The following is a 12,496-nucleotide window of genomic DNA, read 5'->3' as shown; positions in this document are numbered from 1 at the left end:
CTCGTAAAACTTTTCAAAAGCATTTCTCCGGGGCGAGGATTTCAAGGACGCATGGAGCACGCGACGATCTTAATTTTTGCTTCTCGTTGGTGAAAAGCGTGGCTTTTGCGGCCATTTTTTCCGATAATATTCTCATCTCACATTTCCCAGGTTTTCACTGCGATTTCAATTCGCCTCGAGACATCTGAGGGCAAAAAAACTCGCAAATTTTATCGAAATTTTTCAATCTGAACGTTTTTTTGACACTCGAAGCATACTCGCTTCCCCAGCAGAACCCCGGAAATAAAATGCTTTCCCTAACTTTTCCTACTGTATTTTCCACTTCTTTCTCTCCGTTTCTCACCGAGAATTATACAGCCTTTCTGTGACCGGGCCTCCAAACTCTGAAGCAACCTTCGTGTTGAGCCTGAGGTCAGCCCAGTGCTGCTGTGGCCGTAAAAGTTTCGAAACTGTACCTTTATGGAGGGTGCCCTCTATTTTTCAACCGAAAGCAAAAGCGGCAGTGGCTACACACTTTATGCACCGGAGCAGCATTGCAAAACTTTTGTTCCGGCGATCCGCCGTCCCCGTTTGATCGACAACGGGCCGAGCTCGTGCCTGCACAGCGAACCCTATGAAAATATTCAGGAATATAATAAAAAGGGCTCGATTGGATGAACGGCCAATCGAGCCAGCAAACTTTTACTCAATAAAAAACAAATTTTCTGCGAATATTCATTACCGAGTGTCGACAGCGTTTCAAAAATGTTGTTCAATCCAAGCGTGCACGGTGAAAAATGGCGAAAAGTATATTCCGAGGCGCTTGAATTCTGGAAAAAAGTTTCAAAAACCCAACAGAGTAGTTTTCTCGGAACAACCAAACAATCAATCAAATAACTCGAGCTCGTTATTTGCCATTTTCCAGTTTTGCCAATTTTCGATTAGATCACAAAATTTCTTCGCAATGTGAAAAATTGCCTTCGTCATCACGGCACTTGCAAGCGAACACAACGAACAGTAACTTTTATTGAAATTTTCGTGGATTCTTATCGAAATATAACAAAATTCATAAAATACGCTTGTTCAAATCGCAGCGGAACTTTCGTCTCAAAAAAACGAAAATGCATTTCATCAAGAAGAAAAAAAATTCAAAAGAGTCGAACCAATAAGAAAAACAACAGAATGACCGAAAAATATCGCATCCCTGGCCGAAAGTCACTTCATAGCGAGACGGAGCAAAAATACGTAAGCAGCGAAAAAAGATGAGAAACACATGGCAAAGGGGCGTCGAAGGAGTCGCGATAAATCTTTCAATTTCTCGATGTCTCTTTCGGTCCTCGTGACATTGAGCCCGTGAAGTTCGATACGGTAATCCTTTCGCCCATAATTAGTATGAAATACAAGAAAATCCAAACTCTTGAAATTCCCATGAGAAATGTGAAAGTGGAAGAGCGTAAGTGCCGCCAGAAATTAGCCAATATTCGACTATTAAAAGGGACAGTGAATTGTGTGTATTGAGTTTTATGATATTTTATCGTATTTCTGTGGGTAAGAATATGCCCATGAGGCGAAGAGAACCTCCGCCGTTTTTGTCTAATTCGTCACAGAATGTATTTATATATATTACGGTTAAAAGTGAACCCTTTACTGACAACGTCAAAAGGCCCATTTACTCTCCATGTGTAAAATATAGTTCAGTACACCGGGGACATGTTGTAGCACACTGAATAAAGGAGAACAGTTATATGACTTGCACTTCCCTCTTTCCTTTGTTTCCTATCTACATTGAAAATGCAATAAAGCCTATGCGGCGATCCGAAAATTCGAGAGCCCACCTAACAGAGGCTAAATAAAGCGAGAGAAACTGTGAAAAGAGCATGATTCGTTCGATCCCACGAAACGGCCAGGACGGAGAAAGCTTGCAGAGAAAAGCAAACTGGGTAAATAACTGACCTAGAAATTTAAAGGGTTGATCAGCTCGAACTCGTGGGTGGCACGCGGACAAGTTTTCGGCTACTTCATGACGAGGCTCATTTGCAATTTTTGGAAGGTTTTTTCTCTGCTTATGCGCCTGTAAAAGAATATTAATGCTTATAGTTATAGAACGAGGTTGAACCGAAGCTCCAGATAATTTCGCATCATTATTCATGCTTTTTAAGATTTTTTTTAGGATTTTCAATTCTCCATTATTATTTTATTATATTAGAATTTTCAAAAAATCGATTTTTTTATTGCATTTTACGAAAGTATAAAGATCTGAGGAGTCCAAGTGTACAAGGACGTCTCGTTGACAAAATCTCCGAAACTATTCAACCGATCCTTACCAAAATGTTACCACGTGTTCTTTATGACTCTAGCTATAATAGCGCATATCGAAAGAATTTTGAAATTCTGAGTGAACCACTTTTTTTAAAAAAAACTGGCCTCCATTTTGTGATTTTTGAAAAAATCAAAATTCGTATGACACTCGCTGTTGCCATTTACCTATTGAATCTAAAACCATTTTTATTTTTTTTCTCCGATCATCCATTCAGAGATTTTATCAACAGCGCACATCGCTATTTTTTTTTTGAACCTGTCTTCTCCTCCATTTTTCTGAACGAAAGCTGAGTAATATAAAAATAAAAAAGAATTTTGTGTATTTTAAAACTATCTTTTAAGCCTAGCACTTTTTATATCAATATTTATAATTTATACCGGTCAAAAAAATTCGTGAAAATAGTCTTTTTTTCGTATAATTAGGGTAGACCCCTTAATTATGATGAGACACGATAATAAATTATAACGAGACATTCTAAGCTTACGAATTTTTCGATTAATCGCTTTTACTCGCTCAATGTTAACCCAATAATTTTTTCATAACTGTTACCACCTAAGAGAGAGAGTGGTGAGGTCCAGATTGACCAGCAAATAATTCTACCCTTTATTTCTGTAACGTTGCTCGTATTTTTTCCAGCATCTATTTACCTGTAAATACAAATATTCTCTCTGCTTTCTCATTTATTTTCTTCCATTATTTTTTGTTTTTATTTTTTCATCCGTCTCTTTCTCTCTCCAGCACTCTTAATCGCTTTTTCTCTCTCTCTCTCTCTCTCAGTTTCGCGCTCTCTTTCTCTTTCACTTTTACTATCTCTGCATTGTGAAGAAATTGGCAAATTGCTCTTTTGCGCGAAAATCGGTGAAACGAGAAGAACAGAGAGTGCAATAAATCTCTGTTTACCTCTTCGCGTCCGGCTGTGCTGATCCTCTTCTCTCTGGCGGCTGTACCCGAGTTTTGGCCTACGGACAACCGAGCGAGAAGCAACCTTCCGTCTGTGCTAACTCCACGCGTCGATACAACGAGTCTGTTCTCGAGTCACGTGCCTCTCCCATTTCCATAAATTCGCTTTCATTTTAACCAACTCCGGGCCATTACTTTCTACTCGGGCCAGCCTTCGTGCAAATCATTTTTCGACAGACTTTTTTATTTCCATTCTTTTGTTAATGATCCTCCAGGTAAAACTCGACTGAGCTTCGACGTGTCAAATTTAATTGAATTAAAAACAAGAAATCTTTGGGTTCTCAGCTGGAGCTGGCTTCTGCTATTAATTTGTGACACAAATAAATATACGCTTTATAAAGACGCACTTTAATTGCCACTGCGCCGGAGCGAAATATGGGAAACCGCTGATGATAATTGAACAGCCGTATCCATACTGATTGAACGTAATTCAATCGATGAGATAATAAAAATGCGTTAATCCGTAACAATATACGAGGGAAAAAGTGACATTTCAATTCGTGAAGCGAGATGCGCAGGGATGGTGAACAGTTGGTAAGGTGGAAAAGAGACTCAGCGTGGAGGGGGAGACTCACTCAGCCCAACGGATGATCGTGAAAGCAAAGAGTAGGATGGGCAAAGCATGAAATAGGACAAAGAGCGAGAGAGAGCGAGGGAGAAGGAGAGTGAAAGACCCCCTGGAACTCGAGTCTATACATTTCGATCCTACGCCTGTCCAAATATTGTCATAGATTATCCGCGGGCTCGTTTAGTCTTATTCCTCCCTGGGACCTCGTGCCTTTCAAACTCAGACATTGACTTTTCATTCTCCGTATCATTTTCGTTTTTAATCCTTTTCGTTCTCCAGGCTTTTCGCATAATGAGCTGCAGAAAAGTGTGCATGCGCGTATACTTTTAAATCTCTCGAAAGGGTTAATAGTTTCTCGAAAACGTTGATTGCTGGTGAGATTAAGTTGGATGCGAAATAACGGGAGTCCCGAAAGCCAGGTTGGGAGGCGTGTTTCCTCACCGACGAATCATCGCCGGAGATTATACCGGATTGTGCTTTTGTCCGATGAGGATTTAATCCGAAGGCTGTGTCGACTCGATCCTCTGTTGTTAAATCGCATCACAAGATTGCGCAACGCCGATACAAATATTCTCGTTTTTACGATCATCGTCGAAAACGAAGAGATTGCAGTCGATCAGCGTTTCGTGTCGACTTCCGCTTTACGTTGATTCGGAGTTCATGTAAGCCCCTCGAGATAGGAAAACCTCAATATTTTTAGGCCAGTCAGCGCCAGTCGGATTGGCCACTGCTCTCCGAATAAGAGGCTCCGCAAAGAGGCTCGTCGCAAAACATTTTTGTGTTCCGCACCCGAAAAGTTTAATTAGCGAAAGATTAAGTCAGCGAAGAAAAGCAGGCGAAAGACTCCGATAACGACTCGAGTTGACGGGTGCGTCTTGAGGACGACCGAGAAAAGGAAGAAAAAAGTGAACAAGCTGGATGAGAAGAAGCGCGCAGGCCGAGGAAGAAAGACAAGGTCGTAACGAGGAGCAAAAGGCGCACGCGAGCCGAAGGAAGCTCAACGGTCGAGGGAAAAGCAATCGAACGTAGCGCCCGGTATATACAGAGGAGGATTCCGCTCTGAAATAGGGGATGATGGGCATAAGGCTGAAAAGGAAGAGCAAGGCAAGCAGTCAAGCAACCCCTCGGCGTGTCGGTCGGGCGCGCGCGAGCAACTCTTAAGCCCCTGGTTAGGGGTCGAAGGCGGCGAGCCACTGAGGCCACAAACACGACCACGGTCCTCATTGGTCGACGCGCCTACACTGGGTGGAGCTCCCAGAAAAACTGTAGTGGGGATAAAAATTCCCCTCTAAATAGCTGCGGCTACGGGGGCGAAAAACTAGAATCCGCCGAGTCGGCACCGAGCGAGCGTCACAAACGCAATTTTCAGTTGGTCCCTCTCGGCGCTTGTCCCGTTCTCTACGAGCTTTATCCGTAACCCACCGCGCGTGTGTCTATGTGCCTGTTTCACGTGCGTCCATGTGTCTGTGTCACTTTGTGCGCGTGTCTGTTCTATGCAACAGCGGATATTAGCCTAAATTGCTCATTTCGCGCACACGCGTATGCATTTGTTTACCAAGTAAAATGAGTTAAATTGTGACCGGGGAAGAAACTAGTTGGCCCTGCGAATTTTGGATAAAGTGCACACTCACGAATCGAAGATAAATCACGAATTCGAAACCCAGCACGACTAGTTCTCGGCTTGTTTATTTATATTTTTCTTTTCAATTTTGAGCGAGAGCGATTCAAGAACAAAAGTGCAAAGTGAGCTTCGTTTACTCTCGTTATCCTTTAAACGTTTCTTTTCTCGGTTTTTATTTCTATTTTTGTGAAAAAATCACGAAACAAGTGCTCTTCCAAAGTCCAACAACGCGAAGACGATCTCGAAGCTTATTCAAACGGAAAATACCCTGGAAAAATGCATCTACCCGAGGGACCACTTGGCATGGACAACTTCAGCGCCATTCACGATACCCTCAGCGCCTGCCACGGCGATCTCGTGCAGACCGGAAGTCCTGCTATACTTTGTACCGCATTACCTTCGCACTGGAGATCCAACAAATCCCTGCCAATCGCGTTCAAAGTTGTCGCACTCGATGACGTTAGCGACGGCACTCTCGTCACTATTCGCGCCGGCAACGACGAAAATTGCTGCGGCGAATTGAGAAATTGTACTGCTGTGATGAAAAATCAAGTTGCCAAATTCAACGATCTGAGGTTCGTCGGACGCAGTGGGAGAGGTGAGGCGATATTTTGATCCTCGAGAAAAGAACTTTTTTCATTTTTGTTTCACCCAAAGATTCATTCTGCGATGAAAACTGACAAGTTTTATCGATTAACTGCAAATTTAGACTCGAAACTTTCTCCAAATTTCATGAATCGTTTTGACCTCAGAGCACAAAGTTTCCCAATCATTTTCGCTTAAATTTACGTTTTTCGTAATTTTTTGCAGGCAAATCGTTCTCACTTACGATACAAATTAGCACAATTCCCTTTCAAGTCGCGACGTACACGAAAGCAATCAAAGTTACCGTCGACGGACCTCGAGAACCACGCTCCAAGTCGAGTAAGTATTTCACAAATATTGTGATTGGAAAAGAGAAATTTTCATTGCTCTTTTCATTCATTCTGATGGGTGACGAAAATCAAAACAAAATATCTGATTCGTTGTATCGAACTTTGACTCGAAAAATCATCGAATAATCCAGTGAGCACAAGTTTTTTTTCAATGATCGTTTCGTTATGACATCACTATTTCACATTCTCGAGAAAATTAACGTCGTCAATTTTGTCTCGAATGTGATGAGGTTATTGGACAAAATAATTGGCACCACAGACAAAAATATTCGCGAGTTAAAGAAACTCGAAAAGAAATCGAAAAAATTGGACGAAAAATGAAAATTTGTACCTCTTTGCTCGATTTCGTTATTTTCGTTTATGAGGCTCTCTGCCAATCGTTGAAATAAGTTTCGGACACTGCCAGGTCGAGCAGGTAAAACTTTCATAAAGAAAATCGCTGCCCTTTTATTTTTGGTGCCTTTAATTGTGCTTCGGAAAAATGATGGTTCCGAGTCACAGTGACAAAGTAAAGACACGCGAGAAATTAGTAAATCAATCAGCGATTGAATGCATGAGAAAAATGACAAAACGAAGTGAATGCAGACATTTTCTTTCCACATCTTTGGTGGGTTTAAAAGTGTGAAAATAGTCTGAGAAAGGACGATTAGTGGTGATCGTAGAACCCGTAAATCCTCATGTCCTCGACCTATTATACGGAGTTGAGGAAATTTTGGTTGCACGAGAGCGTTTAATAACCCTGGCCATGCTGCACGGCCAGCTTCTGGCGGACCTCAAACCGCGACGGCGGTCACACACGGGTCATCCTCAGTCGGGTGCTCGAACGGCAACGTTTGTACCTCCTCATCCCTCCCCTTCTATTCTCTGTCTCAAATTCCTCCGTATATGAAAACCTTCGATCACTTATTGCTCCAATCTTCGACAATAATGGAGCCTCGTGGCCGCTGAGAGCTTACAGCATTCGAGTTGATCTTTGGAGACGAAAAAAAGCTCTTAAAAAAATAATCAGACGAAATTTCATTTATCAAAAATCGATACGATTGATTATTCAAAAAATGAAATAATTTCCATGCACTTTCGAGAGTCAAAAATTCCTTCCCTTCCTTAGTTTCAAAATAGTGCATCAGCGCCATTGAAAAAATGGTAAAAAGTGCATCAGAATGGAGTAAATGAAAAGAAATCAAGAGAATCGATCAAAAAGAATTTTGTTAGTGCCATTTGCTCCCGTCTATCTGATCGAATTCTCGAAATCGAGCATACCACGTCGCAGTTTCGATTGGCGAATTGGCCACTAAAGTATTCGCCGCGTGTTTATTGCGCTAGGATCTGCTCTGTGCGGCTTTTATATCATCTGCGAGCAAGGGAGAGGAGACCAGGTACAGGAATAGTAAAAAGTATCGAAAGACTTTGGCAGTGAATTTATTTGGTGCAGGCGATTCGTCGTGAAGCTCATGAAACAATGGAGGAATTTTTTTTCGAAAATTCGAAGATCGGATGAAGAAAATTGTCAGAATTTTTCCAATTGGAGTTTGAAGTGGGGACGCGTTCGTGAGGTTTTTCGTAGTGCTTTTGCTCGGGGCTGTACGCGATGATACGAAAATCGTTATGATCAAGGGAAGCCGCGCTTTAATCCTCCAACTTTTGCTCATGTTTTTCTCGATTTGTCTCTCTTTCTTTCTCTCTCTGTTCCTCGGTTTGTTTATAATCGGGCCACATATGGCGGTAGCATGTGCGCCACAAAATGCAACTAAAAGATTCCCGCCGACCGGGCAGAGGCCAACATACGTTCTCCAAGTTGCCATTACAAGCTCCGTGTAGTAGCATCGCTCCTCCTTCGCTGAAGACGCAGACGCAGAGGATCGACCGACTTGGTACATCGTTACTCGACTTTTACGAGGTCGTTTCTATTCCTTTATTTCCATTTTCCTTTACTAAAAAAAAAACAACGAGGAAAGCAAAAAACTCGAGATCCAAACTGTCCCGCGTTTGTCGGTACGCGTACCAACGTCTTGCGATTGCCTCGCGATGCTTTGCGTACGGTTCTCGACGAGCTCGAAATCTTGGGGAGTTTATTTTTAGTCGCACCAATAAAATCCTCGGGCAAAGGGCCTTCCGAAGCGCTTCAGAGTCTGAAATACGTGTCTTGGCGAAGAAATGAAACGGTGGGCGGGATTCCCGTGGTCTCGATCAACGTTAACTGACCTCGAAGGAGTTTAGAATTTCATTTATAAATTTGTACTAATGAAAATTCAATGGATCGATCGATTCTGACTGTTTGACTTTTTTTCTTTCTAGATTATCAATATGGACCTGGATTCCCGGGACTGGGGCTTCTGAATCCGTGGTTGGATGCGGCGTATCTTGGGCACGCGTGGCATTTGCCTCACCCTGCATTAGTCAAAGGTAAGAATCCTTGGAACACATTTATTTTCAATCCCTTCGCCTCGGTTTGCATATGCCTTCGTCTACGATCGCACTCGTATTTTCTTGTGGTTGAAACGAAATTTCGGTCGGAAGCAAAACATTTTTACGATGTCCACGAATCTGTTGAGTTTAAAAACAAAATTGCAACATTGAGAAAAATGGAAGATGGCGATTGTACCAGAATCACGTGGTGTTGGGTTATCGATTCGCGAGCGAGGGCACAGCGATGATTCATACATCGCTGGACCGAGGGGTGAGTATCCCCTTAGCCCTTACTTTTCGCCCCCCCACAAAGACCAAGCGAGACGGATAGGAATTCAGCGAGTTCCCCTTTCCCGATCCGAAAACAAGTCCCAGTACTTTTGCATCCCCCTTCGTCATCGGAGAGTAACAACAATGCATGCTCCACGGTGGACGTTCGTAGCGCCCCCTGCGCGCCTTCATCTCGGCGAATTTGCACGGCGAATTGATAGAATGTGCTTCCAGCCCTGTTGGGCTTCTATTTATTTCGATCGCGAATCTCGTTTCGTGAAAAAAACCTTTTCGCAGTCTTCTCGTGTTGAAAAAACGTAATTGGAATATTTTCTCATCGCCGGAACGAATGCGCACCGCATTGAATTTCGCATTGACACGAATGAAAATCCAAAATTTCGATTTCGAGGCGAATTTATCAGACGAGAGCCTCAGCAGCACTTTCTAATCGTATCTTTTTCTTTCATTTTCTGTTTTTCACAAATTCAGGAACGATGCCAATGCCACCTAGCGATTTATTCACGCCGCAATTTACCCCAACGGTGCTTCCATCCGCGTACTCGTTCGGCGACCATCACGCGCGATTCACAGCGTCGGAGTATGCAGGAGTAGGGAAAAGCACGGAAACGAACAGCAATGGCGGCCCAGCGATACCGAACAGTCCATCAAGAACGCCGCCTCGGAGTCCGAGCGAGAGCGGAAGTGATTCGACCCCGGAAGAGATCCGGAGCGCCTTCGTCCCGATAAAACTGAACACACTTCCGGCAAACGGGGCGCCGGTTAATCCGTCTTCTTCCTCGCCCGAACGAACGATACCGCGGAAGCCGACGTCAGGAATAAAGTGCGAACTCAAGGCACCGACGTCCCTCATATCGCAAAGACACACCAACGAAATCACGAACACGCCGAAGAGGAGTCCGACGACGACGACGACGACGACTAAAATATCATCGACACCTGCCGCAAAACCCGTATGGAGGCCTTATTGAACCAAAACCAAAAAAAACCAACTACTTTTAATTCAATTGAGAATTAAGTCAATCAAATACCAAATCAACTAGAAAACGAAGAAAAATGAAGAAACTTACAAAACCTCAAGCACCCAAATTTCTAATGACGAAGCTGAAGAAACTCCCGCTTAAAGGCTAGTGACTTTATGTGTACGCGCGAGCTGCGGAAGCTAATAGAGGCTCGGAATAACCTTCCTAGTGTCGATTACTAAGCGTTACACATTCCGCGCCCCCATCCGACAAAAACCAATTTCTCCGATATTTCCTTTCCCACTTGGAAACCGTTGCTCACTCCTTCCTCTCGACCACTTTTTTCCATCCTCCATCTCTCCTTCTCGGTTATGAAAAATCGTCCAGTATCGATATCACCGATAGTGAGAAGGGGCGAAAAAAAATGAAGAAGCGAATGATCGTTGTTGATGGAGCTTGAAATAAATGCCACGGGAAACAACGCAATTTACATGCCCGATACCTCAGCAACGGAATGGGGTTCAGGTCACGTCTGCAGGGCTGTTTCGTCGCTCGTCCACCGAGTTCTTCAAACTTGTAAATACTTTCGGTAACTAAAATCCCGTGTATAAAAAAATTGTACATACGAAATCGAGCGTCTAACGAAGGGGAAAATCCATAGATTCGACTTTCAGTGTAAATCTTGTACATAAACGAATATTTATCGGTGGGACAATAATTTTTAGCGACGATACAATGTATTTCATTATCACTATTATCATTACCATTACCATTATTATTATTATTGTCATTATTATTGTCATAATGAAATAGGGAAGAATAAGAGGGGAAGGAAACTCACGAGTAGGGATACACAAACAATAATAATTTGAGAAACAAAAATAGTTGATCGACGAGCCGGAGAGCAAGAGACTGGTACGAATGAGCGAACGATTGAGAGATTACGTTGTGTTATTGTTGTACATATGTGGAAATTATCATGAGAGATATCGCAATTATTTAATATCAGAGATTTAATTTAATGTATAAAGAGATGAGTATATGTAATATAAAGGCGATGATGAGAAGAAACGAGATAATAAAAAACAAATGAAAAATCTATCATAAAACAAACGTCTCGTTACTAATCGTCTTATTTCCCTGACTCTCGTTTAAAATATCATTGAATCGTTGACTGGTGTCAACAGTTCTCGTCGTCGTGAAAGGCATGAAGAATTGATTTTTCGATTTTTTACTGAAGATTTCGTGGGGGGAAATGATCAGGTGATTGTTTGAGGAATTTCTTTGACGAAAAATGAAAAATAATTATTTTCAATTTCAGCAGACGAAAATTTGACAAGATTTTATTGAAATTCGTTGGACGAGTTTCATAAGTTTTGTTTTTCCGAGAGAGGCTTGCCTCAATGGGAAGTAAAAATCACTCCCTTCCCGATGGGTTGATTTGCCTGCCTCCGCACCCTTGAAAACGTCGGTGCATCTTTATGGCTTTGTGTTTATATATATTATGGGAAGAGGCTTTTGGTATGAAATGATACCCGAAGAAAGATACCCACGGTTCGGATACGGTCTGAAGCCAGAAACGATTCTGGCTCGTGCTAAGCCACGATCTATCAGTACGATACGTTTTCTTTTTTCTTTCTTTTTTTTTTTGTTTCGTTGGTGTGTATGCGCGTTAGTGTATGGCGCTCGTGAACGAGAGAAAGAGATTGAAACACCGTTTCGTGTCGCAGCAAAGGGGATTCATATTCTCCAGCTTATTTCTTCTCCCGACGATGCTACGTTTCTTCTTTTTTGTTCACTGGCGATTTAAATCTGAATGGCAACACACCACGGTCGTTTGGTACGCTCATAGAGGAGCAAGTGAGACGGAAGAGTGAGGGGATCCGATAGGGAATGGTTTATATATCGAGGGGAGTGCGTGAGATCTGTATTAGTACCTACAGGCCTCGTCGTGCTGCAGGGATTCTCAATCCGATTCGCACAACCGTCCCTCCATTTCTGTGTCCGTGGGAATTTTAGCCAATTTATATTAATTGACCTTTCCCCTGGCCAAGGGCGCGGTAATCAATGGATTCTTGCCAGCCGAACTTCGGGCGTGGAAGTCCTGCTTTTCTTCGTCCAAATTTTGCAATTTTGCTATATTCCCACCTGATGCGAACGCCCGAAAATTGGGCTCCGTCAACTCATCGCTTCCTTCCCAGCCAGTACACGCGACCCTCTTTCTCAATTCGAAGAAACCCCAGGAGCATATGAAAACTGGAGTTGGAAACTTCCAATTTGAGGATATAAATTTCAACGACAAGGACAAAGACGACGTACGTGATTGCAGGGCACCCCGCGATCAAGAAAATGAGAACCACGAGTGCACTTCGTTGTCGACACCATCGCAGCCCTTCCCGGTACTCCCTTCTGCCGCTTTTTCCCTTTCGCTCTCCTCTCATTCCCTTTTCGCTTTCT

At 42.9% G+C, this 12,496-nt stretch overlaps 1 protein-coding gene across 1 annotated transcript; it reads left to right on the top strand.

The window, feature by feature from the left end:
* Positions 1-5,161: 5,161 nt before the first annotated feature.
* On the top strand, positions 5,162-11,141 carry run (segmentation protein runt). The gene is made up of 4 exons (XM_043424087.1): positions 5,162-6,046; positions 6,259-6,372; positions 8,679-8,786; positions 9,549-11,141. The coding sequence occupies exons 1-4, from the start codon at positions 5,725-5,727 to the stop codon at positions 10,046-10,048; spliced, it is 1,044 nt and encodes a 347-aa protein (XP_043280022.1). The 5' UTR covers positions 5,162-5,724; the 3' UTR covers positions 10,049-11,141.
* Positions 11,142-12,496: the final 1,355 nt, after the last annotated feature.

This window comes from Venturia canescens, chromosome 7, assembly GCF_019457755.1.
Source record: "Venturia canescens isolate UGA chromosome 7, ASM1945775v1, whole genome shotgun sequence".
Taxonomy (NCBI): Eukaryota; Metazoa; Arthropoda; class Insecta; order Hymenoptera; family Ichneumonidae; genus Venturia; species Venturia canescens.
The sequence above is the reverse complement of the archived record's forward strand: the minus strand, read 5'-3'. Positions and strand labels throughout refer to the sequence as shown.